The sequence below is a fragment of the Leptonychotes weddellii genome, chromosome 4, assembly GCF_054177405.1.
Source record: "Leptonychotes weddellii isolate Sample4059 chromosome 4, ASM5417740v2, whole genome shotgun sequence".
Lineage (NCBI taxonomy): Eukaryota > Metazoa > Chordata > Mammalia > Carnivora > Phocidae > Leptonychotes > Leptonychotes weddellii.
In genome coordinates this window covers 30,147,634-30,171,246 of record NC_138372.1, presented here as the reverse complement: position 1 = coordinate 30,171,246, position 23,613 = coordinate 30,147,634, and the positions used below count along the sequence as shown (strand labels likewise).

The following is a 23,613-nucleotide window of genomic DNA, read 5'->3' as shown; positions in this document are numbered from 1 at the left end:
CAGATACTGGTTGTTTTATTGTTTACTACAAGAATAGTAAAAGAATATAAAGTAAGTAAGAAAAAATAATATATCCAAAAGTAGACAAGGAGAAAAATGAACAAAGAAGAGATAGGAAAAACAGGAAAACAAATATGTATTTAAATTGAGTTATGTTGGGCGCCTGGGTGGCTCAATTAGTTAAGCATCTGCCTTCAGCTCAGGTCATGATCCCAGGGTCCTGGGGTTGAGCTCCACGTTAGGCTCCCTGCTCAGCGGGGAGTCTGCTTCTTCCTCTCCCTCTCCCTGTCTATCAAATAAATATTTTTTTAAAAAGATTGAGTTCTGTTAGGAAATAAATGTAAATGTACGAAGTATTCCATTTAAAAAGTCAAAGATTGTCAGACTGGATGAAAAAATAAAATTCAACTGTGTGCTGCTTACAAGAGATGTATCTTTTTTTTTTTTTTTTAAAGATTTTATTTATTTGACAGAGAGAGACACAGTGAGAGAGGGAACACAAGCAGGGGGAGTGGGAGAGGGAGAAGCAGGCTTCCCGTGCAGCAGGGAGCCCGATGCGGGGCTCAATCCCAGGACCCCGGGATCATGACCTGAGCCAAAGGCAGATGCTCAACGACTGAGCTACCCAGGTGCCCCACAAGAGATGTATCTTAAAGAATTATACGCACACACACACACACATTTAAGGATTTTATTTATTTATTTTAGAGAGAAAGAGATTGTGAGTGGGGGGAGGGAGAAGGAGAGGGAGCTGGAAAGAATCTCAAGCAGACTCTGCGCTGAGCATGGAGCCAGACGTGAGGCTCGATCTCACAACCCCTGAGATCATGACCTGAGCCAAGAGTCAGACACTTACCCAAGTGAGCCACCCAGGCACCCCACAAGAGATATATCTTAAAGGACAAGAAACATTACTGAAAACAAAAATATTTTATTATGCAAAAGGGATCATTTCAATAAGAAACAATACTAAATTTATATATGCCTCAAAAGCTGACAAAACTAAAAGGAGAAATGGACAAGTCCTTGACCAAAGAGGAAGATTTTAATGTATGTCTCTTTATAACTCATAGAAGAAGCAGATCAAAATCCAAAACCCAACTAATCAAACAAATCCCGTTAAAGATGTAGAAGATTTGAACCAGGAAATTAGGATATTTGATCCACTTGATATATATATAGAATATTACACTTAACAATTGCAGGATATACTTAAAAAAAAAAAGATGTATTTATTTTAGAGAGTGAGAGAGTATGGGGGAGAGAGGCAGAGGAGAGTCTCAAGCAGACTCTGTTGAGTGCGGGGCCTGACTCGGCTCGATCTCATGACCTTGAGATCACGACCTGAGCTGAAACCAAGAGTGGGACACTCAACTGACTGCACCACCCAGGCACCCCTAGAATATACATTTTTTATGTGCACGTGGAATATTTACCAAAATTGATCATGTAATACTGATTTATGGTAGACCATAAAGGAAGTCTCAGCGAATTTCAGAAGACCAACACCATATAGTGTGTATTTTCCAGCACGGTGGAATTAAGGTAGAAATTATAATAGCAAATAGATGATCAGATAGTCACCCAAAGTTTGCAGATTAAGCAGTATAGTTATAAATAACCCAGTGATCAAGAATGAATCCTTAGAAAATACTTTGATGACAAACAGAAATACAAAATATGAAAGCCTGTAGATGGAGTGCAGTTAAAGTATTAGCTTTAAATGTGTGTACTAGAATAGAAGAAATATTGAATATTAATGATTTAAGCATCTAGATAAAGAGCAAAAGATATCTGAAGAAGACAAAGGTAATAAAAAATATGTCAACAAACAAGAAGTTGGTTCTTTGTAAAGATTTGTCGGTTCTGGCCAAGGCGGAATAATAGGGCCTAAATATACTCCGCTACCTGAAACAACTGACAAAATAGACAAAATATATGAAACAGTGGTTTTCAAGAGTTTGGACCATAGGACAGTTGATCCCTGAGAAATTGTTAACAAACAAGGTCAACCCTGTGATTGTCCTAGCTTACTGTCTAGAGAAAGTTTCTAAGGCCCAGAGGTCTCCTTGAGTGGAGCCAGGTGGAGCTGGGAGATCATGAAATCCCTGAGGTGGCTAGAGTTCACAGGGCAGCATATCAGAGAAGAGAAAGCTACACCAAGAAAGAATTCCAGTGATATACTGAGGGTGCCCCCTGAGTCTTCAGTTGGGTACTTATCAGTGCCTGAGTAAGGAAGACTAGGGAAAGAACCACCTGCAAGGGGGTGCCTGGGTGGTTCAGTTGGTTAAGCGGCTGCCTTCGGCCCAGGTCATGATCCCAGAGTTCTGGGATTGAGCCCCACGTCGGGGGGGGGGGTCCCTGCTCAGCAGGGAGTCTGCTTCTCCCTCTCCCTCTGACTGCTGCTCTGCCTACTGGTGCTCTCTCTCTATCTCTCTGTCAAATAAATAAATAACATCTTTAAAAAAAAAAAAACCACGTACAGGAATTAGTGTGGAAAATTACTGATACTCCTATAGGGCCAGGCATAGTTACTGTTCACACAAAAGTGAAAGTCTTCATAATTCATAGGTCATTAGGTAAAATAGGATTTTGTTTCAGTAGTGGAATAAAATTAGCCCTGGGGCACCTGGGTGGCTCAGTTGTTAAGCGTATGCCTTCGGCTCAGGTCATGGTCCCGGGGTCCTGGGATCGAGCCCCGCATCGGGCTCCCTGCTTGGTGGGAAGCCTACTTCTGTCTCCCCCACTCCCCCTGCTTGTGTTCCCTCTCTCAGTGTCTCTCTCTGTCAAATAAATAAATAAAATCTTAAAAAAAAAAGCCCTAGACTAAAATTCTGCTCTGGTCCTGTCTACATACCTTCAAAGCAAAACTCAAAAGGATTGATCTGTTTTCAAGTAATTCTACTTTTAAAATTTGATTTAAAGTTTTTTAGATGTAATTCAGAGACCATTATAAAATTTCTCCTTTTAAAGTTTATAGTTAGTGGTTTTGGTATATTCACAAGGGTGTGCAACCATTAACCGCCATGTAATTCCAGAACATTCTCATCACCCCAGAAAGAAAAGCCTGTATCCATTACCATTGATTCCCTATTCTATCCATTTCCTGTAACTATTAATTTACTTTCTAACTCCATGAATTTTCCTATTCTGGACATTTTGTATAAATGGGATCATATAATACATAACTTGTTATGTCTGACTTCTTTCACTAAATACATTTTCAAGGCTCAGTTACAGCATGTATCAATACTTCATTCCTGTTGTCAAACAATTTAACTGTGTTGCAGAATAAAGCTCAAGAATGTTTATAGGAATACAAAAATATCTAGCACTTATCCGTGTAAAATTCACAGTGGTCTGGCATCCAATAAAATTTTTGAAATTACCAGGCTGACAAAGAAGTAATAAAACAAACAAACCAGGGCGCCTGGGTGGCTCAGTCGGTTAAGCGGCTGCCTTCAGCTCAGGTCATGATCCCAGGGTCCTGGGATCGAGCCCTGCATCAGGCTCCATGCTCAGCGGGAAGCCTGCTTCTCCCTCTCCCACTCCCCCTACTCTTTCTCTCTCTCGCTGTCTCTCCCTCTGTCAAATAAATAAAATCTTAAAAAAAAAAAAAACCGACAAAAAAATAAAAACAAAACAAAAAACCAACCATGAGTAGAAAAATATCAAAACTGACCCAGAAATAACACAGATGATAGAATTAGTATAAAACAACATAAATAATTATCATAAGCCAAGATACAGAAATAACCTATCAGTGGATGAATGGGTAATGAAGCTGGGGGCAGGGGTTGTACACGCACATACACACACATACAGAATGGAATATTATTTAGCCATGAGAAGAAAATCCTGCCATTTGAGACAACATGAATGGATCTTGAGGGTATTATGCCAAGTGAAATGTCAGGCAGAGAAAAACAAATACTGTATGATATCACTTATATGTGGAATCTTAAAAGGCCTAATTCATAGAAAGTAGAATGGTGGTTACCCGGGGGCTATGGGGCAGGAAAAATGGAGAAATGTTAGTCAAAAGGTATAAACTTTTCAGTTACAAGATGACTACGTTTGGGGAATCTTTTATATAGCATGGTGATTATTGTTAACAATACTGTATTCATGTATACATGAAAGTTGCTAGGTGAGTAGATCTTAAATGTTCTCATCATAAAAAGGAAATTGTAATTATGTGACGTGATGGAGGTGTGAATGCTCTGGTGGTATTTATTTTGCAGAATATAAGTGTATCAAATGAACACATTGTACACCTTAAACTTATATGTTAATTATATCTCAGTAAAGTTGGAAAAAGCCCAGTTTTTATACCTGTATTCCATGGAGAAGTAAAAGGATAGGTTGAACATGTACATGTAGACACATGGAAGGTATTTTTTTTTTAATCCAAATCAAACTTCTTGGAGATAAAAATTATGTCTGATTTGAAAAATAATGCTGGATGGAATTAACAATAGATTAGACATTGTAGAAGGAAAGATTATTGAAGATATAGCAATAAAAGTTAGACAAAATGAAACACATGAAAAGACTAAAAAAGTATATAGAATATTAGTGCTCTGTGGTAACAACTAGAAATCTGGACCTACAGAAGGGAATTAAGGACCAGAAATGGTAACTATGTAGGTTCAATGAAGCATTTTTAAAAAATTTAAATCTCATTAAAAGACAATAAACTGTTTAAAGCAAAAATAACAAAAATATATTGTGGGTGTATAATATGTAGAAGTAAAATATAGGACAACAATAGTATTCAGGCAGGTAGAGGAGAAATGGAAGTGTTACAAAACAAATGTTAAACATAAACTTTGAGAAAGAAACAAAGCTATCTTCACAGATGACATGATTGTTTATACGGAAAATTCAAAAGAATCTACAGACAAACTCTTAGAATTAATAAATGAACTTTAATGTTCTTGATACAAGATCAGTGTTTGACTTTAGAAATCAGGGTGCCTGGGTGGCTCAGTTGGTTAATCGGCTGCCTTCGGCTCAGGTCATGATCCCGGGGTCCTGGGATCGAGTCCCGCATCGGGCTCCCTGCTCTGCGGGTAGCCTGCTTCTCCCTCTCCCTCTGCCTGCCTCTCTGCCTACTTGTGCTCTCTATCTCTCTGTCAAATAAATAAATAAAATCTTAAAAAAAATTAAAAAAAAGAAATCAATTGCATTTCTGTGTATAAGTCAGACAATTAGAAAATAAGATTAAAGAGATAAAACTTACGTTAGCATTCAGAAACATTAAATACCTAGGATTAAGTGGAAGATGAACTCTACACAGAAAACTATAAAAAATTACTGAGAAAACGAAGATGTAAATAAGTATATAATTTCCATAGGGAAGATTATTGTAAAGAAGTCAGTTTTTCCTAAATTGATATACAGATTTAATATCCCAATCAAAGGTCCACAGTGCTTTTTGGGGGAAGGGATGGGAGTAGAAAATGACCAGCTGATCTTAAAATATAAATGGGAATCCAAATGGCAAGTGGTAGTTGAAGATAATGTTGAAAGAAAAGGTATGGTAGAGGATTTATACTTCCAGATACCAAGAGTAAACCTACAATAATTTAAAGAGTGGTATTCGCAGAAGACAAATAGACTTACGGAACACAACTCAGTGATGTCTTCCAACAAATAGTGCTGAATCAATGGGAAAATCAGATTTTCCGTTCACAAAAATAAATTCCAGATGGAGCTGAGCTATAAATGATAAAACTATAAAGGTCTCAATTGGGTGAAAAAATATGAATTTTAAGGAATGTAAGAAAGGAAGTAATAAAGATGTAAGAGCAGATATTAGTGTAATAGAAAACAAAGCTTTGTGTAATCCTTTAGCTGATTTTACTGTAAAAGGACAGAAAAGGATATACATTCCATGAGTCCATTTATACTTTGTTCAAAAAAAAAACCAGATAAACCAACTAATAGTGGCAGAAGTTGGTATAGTGGGTGTCTTTGTCAGCGATGGGGATGGATGGTGCATGATTGGGAGAGCAAATGAATGGGCCTTCAGGAGTCCGTGTTATGTTCTATATCAGAGGTTCTGTGGTCTGTGAACACCTAGGTAACTAAGACCCTTTTTAGGGATTCCATGAGGTCAGACTGTTTTTATGATAATACTAAAATATTATTTGCCTTTTCCTTTATTTTTGTATTTTCATTGATGCAGCAAAAGCAGTAGTATGTAAATGTTAGCACAAATCAAAGCAGTAATACCAAAGTGTACTAGCAGTTATTGTATTCTTCACTGCCCACAGCCCTCAGGTTGAAAAAAGAATACTAGTTTAACTTAATGATATCCTTGGTGAAACAGGAAAAATAGTTTTATTAAGTTGTGACCTTTGAGTACATGTCTTTTTGCTCTTCTCTGTGATGAAATGGGAAGTATGCATAAAACACTTAGACTACATGCTGAAGTACATTGGTTGCTTCAAGGAAGAGCAACCTTCCTTGTGTGGTTGTTTGAGTTGGATATGGAGCTGCTGCTTTGTTCATGGATCTTTGTTTTTACCTGAAAGAACAATTGACACTGATTATTCAGATTTGGCAGATGTTTTCTTGATAAGAAACAAAGTGAGTTTGTCACCTCAAGGAAAACAATTGATAGTATCCTTTGCCAATGATAAAATTTGAGCTTTTAAAGCAAAAAACGGAAGTTTGGAAAACTTTTATCCACCACAGTGAGTCTGATAGCAGACTTTAAAGACTTCTTTAAAAAAAATCATTGGTTATGTTAGCACATATGAGTTTTAATGTTGTATAATGAAATGTGTCAGTATTTGGAAGATCTGTATAACTTAGTGAACCAGTATTTTCCAAATGGCTAATGCATAATGTTATAAAATCATGCTTGGGTGAATGATCCATTCAAAGTACAAGGTAGAACAGAGGATTTTAGTGTAACAGTATGAAAAATTTATTGGTATGTTTTTAGATCCATATTGCAACTAATCTTTAAAAAATTATCACTTGTCACGTTTTGGTGTAGTATCAAAAAAGACCATCCACTATAATCTGAAAGTCTGTTAAAATATTCTTCCCTTTTCCAAATAGATATATATGTGTTGCTGGGCTTTCTTTGTATTGTTCCACCTAAAAAACTTATTGCAGCAGATGGAATACAGAAGTGGATAAGAGAATCCAGCTGTTTCCTGTTAAGCCAGGCATTGAGATTTACAAAAATGTAAAAGAAGGGAACTCTTTCTAATTCTGTTTATTGGGAGAAAATATTTCTTATGTTAACATTTCATTGGGTTTATAATTGTTATTTTTAAACTAATATGTTTTAATATATAATATGCCAATTATTATTTTTGGGGGGACATAATATGCCAACTATTAATAGATGTATCAGCACAAACAAGCTCCTTGACTCTTCAATTTTTTAAGACTGCAGAAGTGTTCTAGGATCAAAGTTTGAGGCTGTTCTATACTTGTTCTACATTACTTATTACTACATTACTTATGATTACATAAGTATGCCCATTTTGTAATAAATAATCTGTATACTTTGTGTATATCTTACATTTTAATAAAAATGTTTATCCTCTTTCCAGATAAAAAATAAGCTATTAAGATTTTGTCCAAGATTTCTGACTTGAGTGGTAGGTAACTGAGCATGGACAGGAGAGAGTGTGAATGGGGGACAGTTCAGTTTTGCCCTCAATAGAGAGAGATACATGCCTAGTTTTCTACATATTTGGCCTCTTTTGGCAGATGTTTGTAGCATTTAGCGTGATCCCATTCTTAGCACAAACAGAAGGATGGTGATAGCTCAATTGGTTTATTTAGTCAGCAAATATTTCTTAATTGTATACTGAGTAGAAAGCACTTATGTTGGTTATGATTCCTTACTGGGGACTCAAGGAGCTACAATCTAGTAGTGGGTAAAAATTAGTTTTACTGTAAAGCTAAATGTATTGTGTCCATGGAAGTAGGAGCATAGAAAGGAAAGTTGGTTGTACCTTATGAATAGAACCTTGAGGGATAATTAGGCTAGTTATCTGTTTTAAAAGTATTTTTTTGTTTCTAATTAAAAATTATGATGCTAATATCAGTGATAAAAGTCTTCAGGAATACCTAGCCCCTTGTTAACAGTTTGATTTATAGTCCTTAGCATCTAATGTGTATGTTAGCATCTTATAGTTATTTTTTTAAGATTTATTTATTTATTTTGGGGGAGGAGGGGCAGAGGGAGAGAGAATCTCAAGCAGACTCTGCGCTGAGCGTGGAGCCTGATGTGGGGCTTGATCCCACAACCCTGAGATCATGACCTGAGCTGAAACCAAGGGTCGGATGTTTAACTGACTGAGCCACCTAGGTGCCCAGTAATTGTTGCTATTTTTAAAAATTAGATCACATACCTATGATTTTGCGAGTACATTGGACAGTTGAGTGTCCAGTTTTCAGTAATATAACCAGTATGATGCGTGTGATTTTTAAAAATTCCTTTTTTGTGTTCTTTTCAATGCCTAATATTTTGATAGAAGAGAATAACAGTTTTGCTTAAAGCTTGAGTAAAAAGTTTATACACTGTAGAAATACTTAACAGGGGTGCCTGGGTGGCTCAGTTGGTTAAGCGACTGCCTTCGGCTCAGGTCATGATCCTGGAATCCTGGGATTGAGTCCCTCATCAGGCTCCCTGCTCAGCGGGGAGTCTGCTTCTCCCTCTGACCCTCCCCACTCTCATGCTCTCTCTATCTCATTCTCTCTCTCAAATAAATAAATAAAATCTTTAAAAAAAAAAAATACTTAACAGTGAAAACCTGTAATCCCCTTATTAAATGTTGATGAACTAATTATACTTGATAGTATATTGAATTTATGTACTTTCGGATAGGATATTTTTCATTTTGAGAGTAATTTGTTTCATGGTAAACATAGAGTTAGTAGTGAAGGGCATGGAGTTGGGGTAGGAAAGACCACTAACATTTTGTCTTTAAGCCATATACCAACCTAATTGTTTTTTTGTAGAGTTGCTTAGAAAGTACTCTTTACAGTGAAAAGTACTTATGCTAATGTTTTTCTTTTCTAGGTAACGTTGTACAACACCGATCAGGATGGTAGTGATAGCCCACGCAGTAGCCTTAACAACAGTCTCTCAGACCAGAGTTTGGCATCTGTTAATTTGAACAGTGTTGGAAGTGTGCATAGTTATACACCGGTAAGTCTTGGTGAAGTTAACTTCTTTGTTGAGACTCCTTGAGTGCTTAAAACTAAGCCAAATGTCATTGAAGTGCGAATAAAAAGTGAAGATGTGTATTTTTCACTAATTCATTTAGCTTAGATATGTAGAGCAGATTCCTACCTTGATAGTGTTTTAATGGGTACTTATATTTTACCAGGTTCAATACACATATGTGGTTATACTGTGTTTTATTATTTTGGTCTACTTATCTGTTCTCTGTCCAAGTGAAAAGTAATTGGAATAGGAAAAAAAGTTGTACTTTAGTCTAGGAAAGCTGTATTTGATGATACTTTACAGTCCTTTGTAAAAGAGTTTAGAGAATGTGTATACTGCCTTGTTTTCCAGCTATAGACCTGAGAAGGGAATTCTACAAGCCTCAGAGGTTAGGATGACTTGGTACCCAATTGTTAACCAGTCTTATGTGTTTAATTTTGGTCTGGAAAACAAAGCTATACTATAAAGGGACCTGTGTGTGCTGATTTTGTTACCTATTATAAGAACATGACCCTTGTGTTATCTGATACCTCTTTTCAAATCATCTGGCAACTGTCCTCCCTAGAAGACAGAACAGAGCCCAGGAGCCATCCACTGCACTGTACATTGGTTTAAATTTGATCTCACCAGATCACTGCCTGTTCCAGGATGAGTAAATAGGTAAAATCTTACACAGGACAAAGATATATAGCGGAGGGGAACCTTAAATAAGAAAATAACACAAAGGAAACCAAAACTGAGGGAGCAGAATTAAAATTCCCATTGAATGTAGGAAAGCAAAAGGTGGCTCCGTAAAACTGTTATCAGTGCTCTGGGGGAAAAAACCTAAAATATTCTTCCAGAATGCAGAAGTAACAGTTAAAGGAATAACAATTATGTCAGAGAAGATAATAGATCTGGAGAATTGAGAATTACAGGTGTCCCTGAAGAAGAAGCTAGAATAGTTGGTACAGAAGCAGTTTTCAAAGAAATAGAGATTATAAAAGTGTTACTGAGCAACAGCAAAAGTTAATGGGGGAAAACCTGTGTCTAGACCCATCACAATAAATTTAAAAATTTTAAAAGTTATCATCCATGTAAGTACTCTGGTAGAAGAAGAAATTAGATGCATTCAGAGAAATCGTAATTCTCTTCTATAATGTTAAATACAAGAGGATAATGGAATAATACTGCACGTAGAGTTTTGAGGGAATAGGTTTGGATTTATAAATAGTATGTCCAGCCAAATTTACATTCATATGTGAAGTCAAGAGAAAGACACTCTTTGATACACAGAGCTTAAAAAGCTTTCCTACCTTTGTTTTCATGTGCCCTTCTGAAAAACATTACTTTGACAATCAAGAGGTGAACTAAATTAAAGCACTCAGTAATTATGAAATCATAATATAAAAGGACTAGTTGGAACATTGAAGCAAACTAAGCAAAGATTTAATTATTTTAAGTTGTTTTTAAAATAATGTGAGTGTAGAAAATCTTGATACCAAGAGTCCAGTATCACAAAATATAATGAAAGGAAAAAGTTAAATTTGTAGAACTAGGTGACAGAAGAAAGAACAAATGTGTCTATTATGCCAGTACATGCAGGAGGGTTAAACTTTACTTTGGAAAGCTAGACATCGTCTGCTGTGCTTTTTCCTTTAACAAGACATCAAGTGGTCATCAAACATTCTGTAAGCAACAGGACAGCACCAGCTGCTGGTCAGGCTTGCCACATGTATATAGATTGATCCTATAAGGACACAGTGAGTCCAAATGCACAGAGATATTGTTATTACTTATGTATAAGCCAGATGGGTATGGTTCCCCACATCCCCCAGGATGACACTGAACTGGAGGAGCCAGATGACAGACTTCACAAGTAGTGAGTCACTGTAGTGGAGGAACAAATTCCATATTACAGCTAAGCAGTTGTATGACTCGCAGCCCTACCCTAAGAGAGTAAAGTAGAAAGTCCCCTGCCTCTCTGGAAATAGGGAGGCAGTTGAGAAAGGTCTCTTGGCAGCTTCCTGCAAGATAGACAGGTGGACAAGAAACTGCCCCATGGCTGCCTCCTGCAAAATAGGAAGGCAGAGGAGAATTTGCTGCTCATAAGACCACTCACATTCCATGTTCCAGAATAATCACCAAGGCTTAGGTCATCCTGCCATTGAGCCTTGCCTCCAGTGGCCTGTGTGGAGATGTGTAAGGTCACCAGAGTGCCAGTGGTGGAGCCATTCCCCTACACAAAATTCATATTTTTCTGTTATTGCAGACTTCTTGTGAGCATCAGTTTGAATGGCTGCATAAATTTACAGTGAGTGTTCATATTTTAATTTTTCAAAGCACTAAAAAAATGGCAGTTTACCACCCCTTGATAAAATCTTTAAGAGATACAGCTGATCTTTTTTTATTTCTAGTTGTGCTGCCTTCAGTGATAATTCTTATTTTCTAGGAGTTTATGGTGCTTTTTTTCTTTGCATAGCTCAAAGCCATGCTCTATTCTCTTTTTCTCAGAATCTTCTTTATCTGTTACCCTCATTTCTCATTTCTCCTTAGTTTCATTAAAAAAATTTTTTTTTCTCTAGAAATGAAGAGTTAGGTGTATTGAGGCTCCTTGCTGCTTTGGGCAGCACCATGCAACCTCACCGTACTCACAGTATTTGAGTTTAAATACTTAAAGATTAATTGAATAAATGAACAAGACGTGTTAGTAATATCATAGTAGAGTGGAGTTTGAGATGAAATTGCTTCAGGAGAAATCAAGGTGAAGATTCTCCAGAAACTGGAAGGGTTCCATGCCTAGCCCACCATTCATTTGTATGATCTTGGGAAGGTTATTTAAATTCTTTGAACTCTTTCCCCTCCTATGTGAAATGTGGAGATTGGATTAGAATCCTGTGGTTCTTCAAAATCCAAGTTAACAATTTTGTGCTCTTGTCCTTCATGTGTACGCAACTTAACAGAGGATGGGAAAGCCAAGGACAGGGACATTATTTCCTTTGGATTCTAGAAACTGTTTTAATATTTTCAGTTATATATTTTATGTAACAGACCAATTCTGATATATAGAGCTACTAAATTAGTAGTATTTTCTTTTAATGTTAGGTGACAAACCATCCAGAACCAGTCTCTCAGTCATTAACTCCTCAACAGCAGCCACAGTACAACCTTCCAGAACGAGACAAACAACTCCTTTTCTCAGAATATAATTTTGAAGATCTCAGTGCCTCATTTCGGAGCCTTTATAAGTCAGTTTTTGAGCAGTCACTTAGTCAACAAGGTGAGTGTTTACTTGGGGTGGGCGGTTTTTGTTTAATTGAAGTATAATTGACATGCATATCCTGTTAATTTCAAGTGGAGTTTTTAAAATACCGTTTTATAAAGTAAATTTTTATTGAAAAATGTTCTTAAGAATTATTTTCACATAGCAGCTGTTGTATTTCTTGAATCATTGAACAGTATCATTGTGGTCAGGATTGAATAGTCTTTGTGCCTTTACTATACCCTGTATATATTTACATAATAGCACAAGAATGCAGATAAATTTCATCTTGCATACCTAATTCACTTACTAGTGGTGTCCTGGAGGCATAGTATTGAAGAATTTTGGCACTGCATCTGTGCCATGTAGGAGAAATCCTGCCGTGGTTAGTGATGTCTAGCACGTGTTTGAGTGGTAAATGTTGCACTACAGGAATAGATGTGCCGTTCCTGTCTGTACTGACTGTTATTAGCAAAGAGATAGTGGAATATGGTAGCACCAAATTTGCAATTTCATTTATGGCGCTTATAAATGAACATACTGGTTAGTGGGAAGCTCTGGGTCACTGGTTTTTGTTTTTTTTTTAAAGATTTGATTTATTTATTTGACAAAAAAAGGGAACACAAGCAGGGGAGTGGCAGAGGGAGAAGCAGGACTTCCCGCGGAGCAGGGAGCCCGATGTGGGACTCGATCCCAGAACCCCGGGATCATGACCTGAGCCAAAGGCAGACGCTTAACGACTGAGCCACCCAGGCGCCCCTGGGTCACTGTTTTATACAACATACTTAAATCAGATTTTAACACTAAAAGTGATTTTGGTTAAGATGCCCTGTTACATCTCAGCCAAATGCTAGATTGCTATTATGTGTTACTGTCCTTTAGCTGCTGGTTTTATTTTAGTCAGAGTCATGTGATAGGATTAAGATGTTGCATTGTCCTTCCCCCATAAATACTAATCAGAAATTGTTGGGAACTCTACTATTGCAGCACTTCCTAATTGCTTTGTTTGGCAGATTATTTCCACCCCAACTCAGAGAGTGTACCTGTTCACAGTAGTGAACAAAATAGACAAAAATCCCTGTGTTTATAGAACTTACGTTTTAATACTTAACCATTGTCAGATACTTCGAAAGTTAATGTTATATACAGGTGTTATATATTGATGAATATCAGTAACTTGTACAGGAAGCTGGTTTTTCTGGTTAAAGTAAGATTCATGTATTTTTCTCATTTTGAATTTTCTATTTATGAAAGTACAAAAAGAACTAATAAAAGACTTTGCTAAGGAGATCCAGATGTGGTGATCAAAATCGAAAAATACTGGCTTTGAAATAGAAATGACAATTTCTGAAGCTCTTAATGATATTTCATTACACTAATTAAATATTTTAAAATATATTTATTTATTTGGGGGTGTTGGGCAGAGGGAGAGAGAGAATCCTAGCACACTCCCTGCCAAGCGTGGAACCTGATGCAGGGCTCAGTCCCATGACCCCGAGATCATGACCTGCGCCAAAACCAAGAGTCAGATGTCCAACCAACTGATTCACCGAGGCACCCCTTAAATTTTATTTTAAAAACAGTTTGGGGGGGTGCCTGGGCAGCTCAGTCAGTTGATTAGTCCAACTCTTGATTTCAGCTCAGGTCTTAATCTCAGAGTTGTGAGTTTGGGCCCTGTTTTGGGCTCCATGCTGGACATGGAGCCTACTTTAAAAAAAAAGTTGAATTGAAAAGGTTGGTTTAGATCATACCTGGGTTCCCTTTTAAAATGCTAGGACTTTATTGGAAATAGACAATGAAATAACTGCTTTTTCTCATCTTACTGTAAGAACCCTATAGATTCCCTCCAAATGACAGTTTTCCAGGGCCAAGTCAAGTACTTTTATATTCACTCTTCTGCCTATAAAACTACCTTAACTTACTAGGTTCTAAGATTATCTTACAATGTACTCTAATACAATTTTGTTATTAATGGGCAGTGTGAGAATATTTTCATTTAAAAGGTTTGATTCTTTTATTAACTGATACTGTGCTGCAGGATTTTATTTTTCATTTAATAAATTCGTTGTGTTTTGGTTCAGTAAAACATTGTACGTGCCATCCTTTGGGATATGAAAATAGCCTAGTTGTGTTGAACCAAATATCATAATAAGATGTATGAAAATGAGCATCTACCTGCATGCAAACCAAGAGTACATTATTTTTAACATTAGACACTTCTGGCCTAATCATAATTACCATCATAGCAGCTAACATTTACTGAGCTCATCTGCACCCTGCACTTCCACCATGGCATTTAATCCTCACAACAATTCTGTGACAGATATATCCATACCCATCTATAATTGAGGTAATTGTGACTTGCAGAGATTAATAACTTCCCAAAGTTACCAGGTGTGCAGATGGCAGTACAGAGACTTTAATCCTTACTTTCTAGTGCTATAAATTATGCACTAAAGTATGTGTCTCAAGAACATTCCATAAACCAAATGAAAAAGCAGTGAAGATGGCTGTTTTGTTTTGCTTAGTCTTCAATTAGCAATAATTGCGCCTTGGATAAACCTCATTGGCTACAATACTGCCCCTGCGCAAAGCTTGTTTTGCTTAGTCTTTTTAAAACATTTTTATTTATTTGAGGAAGAGGGAGAGAGCACAGAGAGAGAAGCAGACTCTTGGTGAGCAGAGAGCCCGATGCGGGGCTTGATCCTAGGACCCTGAGATCACGTCCTGAGCCGAAGGCAGACACTTAACCAACTGAGCCACCCAGGCGCCCCTGTGTTCCTTAGTCTTAAGAATTCAAGCCACCTTTGACTTAAAAGTTTTTGGAGCCATCAAAGAAAGAGTTCAGAAATAACTGGGCCTTATTTCTCTCCTCCACCTCTGTCAAATCCTTGGTCTTCAGGCCTGTAGAGAATCATCCGGAATGTGACCCAATATTCACACACTTTTCCCCTAACATTTACTCAGTCTTTCAAGACTTCTTCTTTTTCTTTTTCTTTTCTGAGAGGGAGAAGAGGAGAGAGGGGCAGATGGAAAGGGAGAGAGAATCTTAAGCAGGCTTCATGCTTTGCACAGAGCCCAACGTGGGGCTCAATCTCACAACCCTGAGATCATGACTTGAGCCGAAATCAAGAGTCAGATGCTTAACTGATTGAGCCACTTAGGCACCCCAGGTACTGCCTCTTCAAGGATGGCTTTTCCAAATCTTCAGCTCCTTCCTAGCTGAACAGGCAAGAAGCAGTGTTCCTGAATGCCCTCGGTATACTTCTGCATTAGTACCTACATTATTGGACATAATCTCCTTAAGTGTCTGTCCCTTCTACTAGATCATGAGCTACTCGAGGCTAGAGGGTGGTGTTTCTTACTCTTCTTAGTAATCCCAGAGACTGGTGTATGGTGGATGTTCCATCAACACTTTTTCAACTGAGCCAGTATTGCTTCCTGACAATGTATACCTCTCCTCTGTTAATAATTTTGTACATGTCTGCCATAAAATATAACTGAAATCTGACTGTGAATGCTCTTGCTTTCTCTGACTGTGTCTAGGTTTGATGACCATCCCTTCCGACTCTTCCCAGCAGTCCCACACCTCGTGTTCGTATCAGCACTCTCCTAGCAGCACAGTGAGCTCTCACCCACATAGCAACCAAAGCAGCCTGTCCAACAATCATGGCGGTGGCCTCAGCACCACGGGCAGTAATTCGGTTGCACAAGTCTCACTGCCCCACTCCCAGATGCACACACAGCCGTCTCCACATCCGTCCCATCGACAGCATGGTTTACCACAGCATCCGCAGCGTCCCCAGCACCCAGCATCACACCCGCAGCAACACAGCCAGCTCCAGCCCCCTCACCCCCAGCATCCCTCTCCACATCAACACATACAGCATCATCCGAATCATCAGCATCAGACGTTAACACATCAGGCACCCCCACCCCCACAACAGGTATCCTGTAATTCTGGTAAGTTTGTGTCTCCTGACTTGCGTTTGGCAGTGAATTAGGATCTGTTCTTTGTTATCTGAGGCTTATGTATATTTACTACCGAAACCCTTCTCATCTGTCTCCTTTTATGTTTCCTTGTTATAATCCTGTAGTTGTAACTCATTCAGTCCATACGTTGATCTGGAGATTTTTTTTTTTTGAAGATTTTCTTAGCACAAGATGGGGGAGGGTCAGGGGGAGAAGCAGACTCCCCACTGAGCAGGGAGCCCAATGCGGGATTCGATCCTGGGACTTCAGGATCATGACCTGAGCCAAAGGCAGCAGCAGTCACTTAACCAACTAAGCCACCAAGGCGCCCTGGAGATTTTCTTGATTAAAATTGATTGTGACAACATAGGCAAACTCAGCAACCCTTACAGGTTTTGGTGTTAACTCTCATTTTGTCCTTCTGGAAAACCAGTGTTTTTGTGAGCATTTGAAAGAAGAATGGGATACACAATCTGTTTGCAATCTATTATGATTCGGAGTCGTATAGATGAAAGAGTATAGGTTATGTCAGAAAAACCTGTTTTTGAATCTTCATTGTGACTCGTATGACCTTGCATTACTTCTTTTAGTCTTACTATTTTCTCATCTATAAAAATGGAACTAAAATACCCTGATATACAGTGTTGTTATGAGGATCGCATCGAGAATGCAATAGGAAGTGCCTCGTCTGGTACCTTGCCTTATAAATATTCAGAAAATGTTCCCACTCTTCCTTTCTTTGCTTATTCCTGCCCAGGATCTCATTTTAGAAAGATAGATTGCAAAGGAAGAAAATATTCTTCATATCCTGGTTTTTAAAAAATCTGTTGCTCTTAAGTTAGGTCTTGATGGTTTCTGGTGAGATGCTTAACTGACATGGCTCACAGACCAGGCATCTGCACTGCAGAACTCCCAGGGGTGCCTGGGACTACATAGACTACAAGGTGAATGGGGCCCTTTGGAGTTGAACATATACAGATCCTTCCCTTAGCTTACTTGGCTGTCCACTTACCAACCAAATCACTGATGAGATTTTTATCCCGGAGGGACAATTTCTAAATGCTAGGTTGTGCTAGTTCTTGCCAATTAAAATTGATCATTATTTCAGGCAAGTAAACTACTGTCAGAAATGATCTTTAGATACTGCATACTGTCTCTTATATTCTGACTTTGCTATAAAGCTTAAGTTTTTCTGAAACTTGCCTTTTTTACAAAGTGGAAAAATAATACAGTATTTTGGGGAGAATTACATAAGATACAAAAATGCATATCAGGGTATTTGAAATTTATTAAGTTCTTTTCACAATTTTGTTTTCGCAGTTAATAATTCTAAGTAGGTTCTAGAATAAAGTTGAAAATTGGGTATAGTTCTTGATGGAAAGTCTCTTAAAACATCTTGAAATTATTTTTAGGTCTAACCTAGAGAAAAAGGTACAAGTATAGCCCCCCCTTTTTTTACTTTGTTAGTCACTATTGTCTACCTTAAAAAAAATTTTTTTTTATTTAAGTATAGTTGATGCGTAATGTTACATTAGTTTCAGATGTACAACACAGTGATTCAGCAACTCTGTACTTTATGCTGTGTTCACAAGTGTAGCTGTCTGTCACCATACAATACTATTAAAATGACACTGACTATTTCTTATGCTATACCTTCTATACCAGTGACTTACTCATTCCATCACTAGAAGCCTGTACCTCCCACTCCTCTTCACCCATTTTGCCCACCTCCTCCCCCCAACCCATTTGTTCTGTGTATTTAAAAATGGGACTGTTTCTTTTTTGTTTTGTTTTCGGATTCCACATATAAGTGAGATCATATGATATTTGGCTTTCTCTGTCTTAGATCACTTACACTACTGCCTACCTTTTAATGTCAGTACACCCTTCAGAAAGTTAAGCTTGTTCTTAATATGATTTTAAGGATTGACTAATGATTGTAGAGATTTGGCGTCAGTAGAAGTCTGATGCTCTGGTCATACCTTTCTATTAAGTCTAATGATTGCCAGGTGAACAGCTGAAAACAATCCATCATGTGCTCTTAGTGGCCTGTTGTTATACCAATGGTAGCTTACCAGAGAAGGAAAATAGCTTTTCACCTGGGGGAGTTGGGAATAATCATTGTGGCTGTGATAATCTCTTTGAGTTATAAATTTCTCATTTATAAGATGAGACTAAGCAGGTTGTCTTTAATAGGGAAGGAATGGAAGAAACAGTTTTTGAGTTCCCATTATGTGATAGGCAATTTAGATACATTATCTCTTGTTACTCTCCCAAATCAACTATAAATTGCCACATTTAATAGATAGGAAAAGTGTAACTCAAAGAAGTTAAGCAGTTTGCTTAACTAATAAGAACTAATAAGTGGTAGAATTGGAGTTTATATCCTGGCCTGTCAGGACTTCAAAGCCCGTAACACCAGTAATTCCAAAAGGACTAAAATGAGTAAACATTTACTGAGTGGGTCTTGCAGAGATTGCTTTGTATTGCCAAGTCAACATTTATTATAGGTAATGGACTTGAAAGTTTCATAGACTTGAATGTGGCTCACTGGAGCATTACTTACTTTTCCCCAACAAATTTCTCCCTAAAATAATTATGAGTTGCCTAGGGGCAGAGTCATGTTGTCTCTGGTTCGTTGTTTATTTGAAAAAAATCCATAATTGGCAGATTTTTGTAAATCAAGTAACCAATAGTTGATACAGAGTTATCTGTAATGTAGCAAAAAATCCTTTTTATTAGTTCTTACCTTCATCCATCCAGGGGTGATTCTGATAACAGAATAATTTGTGCAGCAGTCACTGAATGGAGGATTTTCTTCCTCTACTCAGCACTATCTCTGAGTGCAGCTCAAACCCCATGCCCCTGACTGGTGACCACTTTGCTGACATACAGACTGTGGAGTCTTAACCCTCCTGATGATACCACACCAGAGGATACTATTCCTGACTAGAAATGCCCTGGTTTGGATTCATCAGCATTTCTTAGAGATGTCTCAGCCCTTTCTTTTGCTACTTTGCCAGGAGGACTGTGCTAAGGCATTTCTCTCTCTTAAGGTTGCCTTGTAAGAAATTTGTCCTCTTGCTGTACAATGTAATTTACCTCCCTTAAGTCAGTGCTTTAAATTATACTGTGTGTTACTTCTAAATGTGAACCTGCCTCTGAATTATAAAGAACGTATCTCTTAATGTCATAACAAGACAGGAAAATGAACTTCATGTAGTGGGGAGGGAGGATGTATTGATTTGCCTGACTTGCCCTGCCTGGTCATTCATTTGTACTATACAAATGTAAAAAGCGGTAATCAAGTTTGACATTAAAGGTGATAGGGCAATTTGTAAGCTGTCAGACTGGAGCATAGAAGCACTGGGTTCAAGGTTTAGATTCATCATAGTGACCTTGCTAAGTTATGCCACCTCTCTGGGTTCAGTTTCTTTTTATTTATAAAATGAAGAGAAATAAGACCCCTTGCCTGTTTCACAGAGACGATGGCCCCAGCACATGATATGATGGGTGTGAATCCATTTGTAAAACTGGATGGGGATCTATCAATGTAGGAATAAGCCCAGCTCATTGTCTTCCCCGTACCATATACTTCAAACTTTGACTATCCAAGATTTATGTACTGTCGATATTATTTCTATAGGTGTTTCAAATGATTGGTATGCAACACTTGATATGCTAAAAGAAAGTTGTCGGATTGCCAGCAGTGTTAATTGGTCAGATGTAGACCTTTCACAGTTCCAAGGTGAGTATGGATTCTTTCCGACCTACAACCAAAAATACATGATCCCTTTTTCTCTCATAGATAAAATTTTCTTTGTAGTAGAAATAAATATCTCCTTATATAGTGGTTTTTTTTGTAGTTAGTAGTACACTTAAAAACAACATTGCAAAATTCATGATTAAGTCTTTCAGTCAATTGATGCAGCAGAGGATCAGAGGTAAGAGTTCTGAAAGAAGTTTGGCCACATTTAGAAGTAATTAGGCTTTGAATAATTTTTAAATATCATTCTTCATTGCATGGTAAATCACTACCAGTGGAAATTTTGAGGGCTGAAAAAAAATTGTCTTTATTTTCCTTGCAGTGTTGTAGAACAAATGATGCTAACTGTATTTCTAATGCTTTCCTCATAGGTTTGATGGAGAGTATGAGACAGGCAGATCTCAAGAACTGGTCTTTGGATCAGGTTCAATTTGCTGATCTCTGTTCTTCTCTTAATCAGTTCTTTACACAAACTGGCCTTATCCACTCACAGAGTAATGTTCAGCAAAATGTCTGTCATGGTGCCATGCATCCAACAAAACCTTCCCAACACATTGGAACAGGTATGGGTTTAATTATCTTCTTGATTTTCTCTTTCTCATTTGTGTAAAATTTAGTAAGTGAGGGAATTTGGTATGTTGTTAATGGTGACTAATCCATTTACATCTTTTTATTTCTAAGAAATTAAGTAAAATAACATATATATAAAAGGTATATTTTAGAAAAATTGAGGTAAAGAGACTTTTTCTGTCATGATTTCTATGATTATTTTATTATGATTGACTTTCCTTTGTGATCTTTAACCTTTTAAGTTCTCAAACAAGAATTAAATGTTTTAAAGATACTTACATTTTTATAAGAACATAGTTATGAAATTATATCAGTTTAAATTTGTTTAGACTTCCAATGAAAATCAACATGTCTTATTTTATATATCTTCTAAGAATGTTAAGATTAAAGTTCAGAGTTTACTTGAAGAGTACAGTAATGGTAAATAGTCTTGTCGGTGTTTTACTCTGGACTCGAAATTCGTGCTCTGTATTTTTCATCTCATTTTCTTCCTTTTCTCTTTACCCTTGTAGCCATCTCTTTTACTCTGATTGCAGCGCCTTTTCATTCTGTAGGTATTTAATATCCAAGTGCTTTTTCATTTAATTTCTTGCAAAACTTTTGGGGCGCCTGGGTGGCTCAGTCGTTAAGCGTCTGCCTACGGCTCAGGTCATGATCCCAGGGTCCTGGGATCGAGAGCCCCGCATCGGGCTCCCTGCTCAGTGGGGAGTCTGCTTCTCCCTCTCCCACTTTCTCCGCTTGTGTTCTCTCTCTCGCTGTCTCTCTCTCTGTCAAATAAATAAATAAAATCTTAAAAAAAAAAAGTTCTTGCAAACTTTTATCTCCAGGTTGACTTATTTTCTGTTCATTATTTTGGTTTTACATATGATGCATTTTTAAAAGTCTTTTTCTTTCCTGAGTGGCTTTCTTCAACCATTATCCTAGCTTATTTCACATATTTGGTCTTTCTATATTCTCAAGACCCCCAGTCAGGCTGTATCTTTCTTTTTGAGAAATCTTTATTTCTGTGTCTTTTTTTTTTTTTTTTTTTAAGATCTATTTATTTATTTTAGAGTGAGAGAGAGTGTGCAAGTCGGGGGTGGGGGGACAGGGGAGAGGGAGAATCTCAAGCAGATGCCCTGCTGAGTGTGGAGCCTGACTCAGGGCTCAATCCCACAACCCTGAGAACATGACCAAAATCAAGAGTTGGGCACTTAACCGACTGAGCCACCTGTGTCTTTTGATAGGAATCTTCCATCATCTTTGCCGCTTCCATTTGAATAGTTTACCTAACTTGAAACCCTCAGTGGCTGTTTGATTTTGGTGACTTAATTCATTTCATAAATTATATCCATGCAAGAGCCTCATTCATTGCTTGGCATATTGGAGGTACTTTATTTTTTGATGACTCTTAAGCTCCTTCCTCCTTCTCCCTCTTCCTCCCTCCCTCTCTCTCTCACTCACTCACTTCCTTTTTGGTATCTTTCGGATATATACCCTTTGAAAAAAAAATTTTTTATTATAAAATGTAACATAGAATTCACCATCCCAGTCATCCATAAGTATCTAGTTCAGTGGTATTAAATATATTCATAATGTGCAACTGTCATCACCATCCATCTCCATGGATGGTGATCTTGTAAAGATCTTTTTTCATCTTGTAAAGTGGATATTCTGTACTCATTAAACAATACCCCCCCACACCCATTCTAACCCCTGTCCCCCTGACCCTCCGCCAAGCCCCTGGCAACTATCATTCTACTTTCTGTTTCTGATTTTTTACTACTCCTATGTATCTCATGTAAGTGAAATCCTACAGTATCTGTCTTTTTGTGACTGGCTTACTTCACTTAGCATGTCTTCATCCATGTTGTGGCATATGTTAGAATTTCCTTCCTTTCTATGGCTCTGTATAGCCCATTGTATGTATATACATTTGCTTATATACTCATCTGTTGATGAACACTTGGGATACTTTCATGTTTTAGCTATTGTGAATATCATGTTCACACCAATATTTTTTCAAGGCCCTGCTTTCAGTTCTTTTGGATATATACCCAGAAGTGGAATTGCTGGATCATATGGTAATTCTGTGTTTCATTTTTTGAGGAACCACCATACTGTTTTTTATGGTGGCTCTACCATTTTATATCCCCACTAACAGTGCATAAGGGTTCCAGTTTTTCTACATCCTTGCCAACATTATTTTTTTTTTTTCTCTTTTCTTTTTAAAAAAATAGTAGCTATTTTACTGGGTGTGAGGTGGTATTTCATTGTAGTTTTGATTTGCATTCCTTGATGATTAGTGATGTTGAATATCTTTTCATCTACTTATTGGCCATTTTTGTATCATCTTTGGAGAAATGTCTGTTCAGATCCTTTGCCCATTTTTAATCTGGTTTGGTTTATTATTGCTGAGTTTTAGGAATTCTCTATTTTTTTGGATATTAACCCTTTATCAGATGCATGATTTGTGAATATTTTCTTTCATTCTTTTGTTTTTTAATATGTTGATAGTGTCTTTTGATGCACAATTTTTAAATTTTTCACTAAGTCCAACTCATCTATTTTTTCTTTCGTTGGCTATGAGTTTGGTATCCTATCCAAGAAATCATTGCCAGATCCAGTGTCATGAAGCTCCTGCCCTGTGTTTTCATCTAAGAATTTTATAGTTTAGGTCTTACATTTAAGTCTTTAACCCATTTTGAGTTACTTTTTGTATGTGGTGTTAGATACGGGTCTAGTTTCATGCTTTTGCATATGGATACCCAGTTTTCCCAGCACCATTTGCTGAAAATACTTTCCTTTCCCCCATAGAATGGTCTTGACACCCTTGTGAAAAATCATTTGACCATATATGCAAGAGTTCATTCCTGGGTT

General features: G+C 37.4%; 1 protein-coding gene and 1 pseudogene across 7 annotated transcripts in view; one reads left to right on the top strand and one right to left on the bottom strand.

Moving 5' to 3' along the window:
* FOXJ3 (forkhead box J3) overlaps positions 1 to 23,613 on the top strand; it is a 144,007-nt gene that overhangs the window by 106,845 nt on the left and 13,549 nt on the right. For 5 of the 7 annotated variants that reach the window (XM_081818232.1, XM_081818228.1, XM_081818230.1 and 2 more), the window contains 6 exons: positions 9,059 to 9,187; positions 11,457 to 11,498; positions 12,290 to 12,464; positions 15,993 to 16,409; positions 20,065 to 20,166; positions 20,556 to 20,747. In XM_081818232.1, the coding sequence (XP_081674358.1) occupies positions 9,059 to 9,187; positions 11,457 to 11,498; positions 12,290 to 12,464; positions 15,993 to 16,409; positions 20,065 to 20,166; positions 20,556 to 20,747 (1,057 nt within the window). The remainder of the gene's footprint in view (positions 1 to 9,058; positions 9,188 to 11,456; positions 11,499 to 12,289; positions 12,465 to 15,992; positions 16,410 to 20,064; positions 20,167 to 20,555; positions 20,748 to 23,613) is intronic. The other 2 variants (XM_006742923.2, XM_031038683.2) reach the window with 1 other exon arrangement.
* LOC115944172 (U4 spliceosomal RNA) lies at positions 14,912 to 15,042 on the bottom strand (annotated as a pseudogene).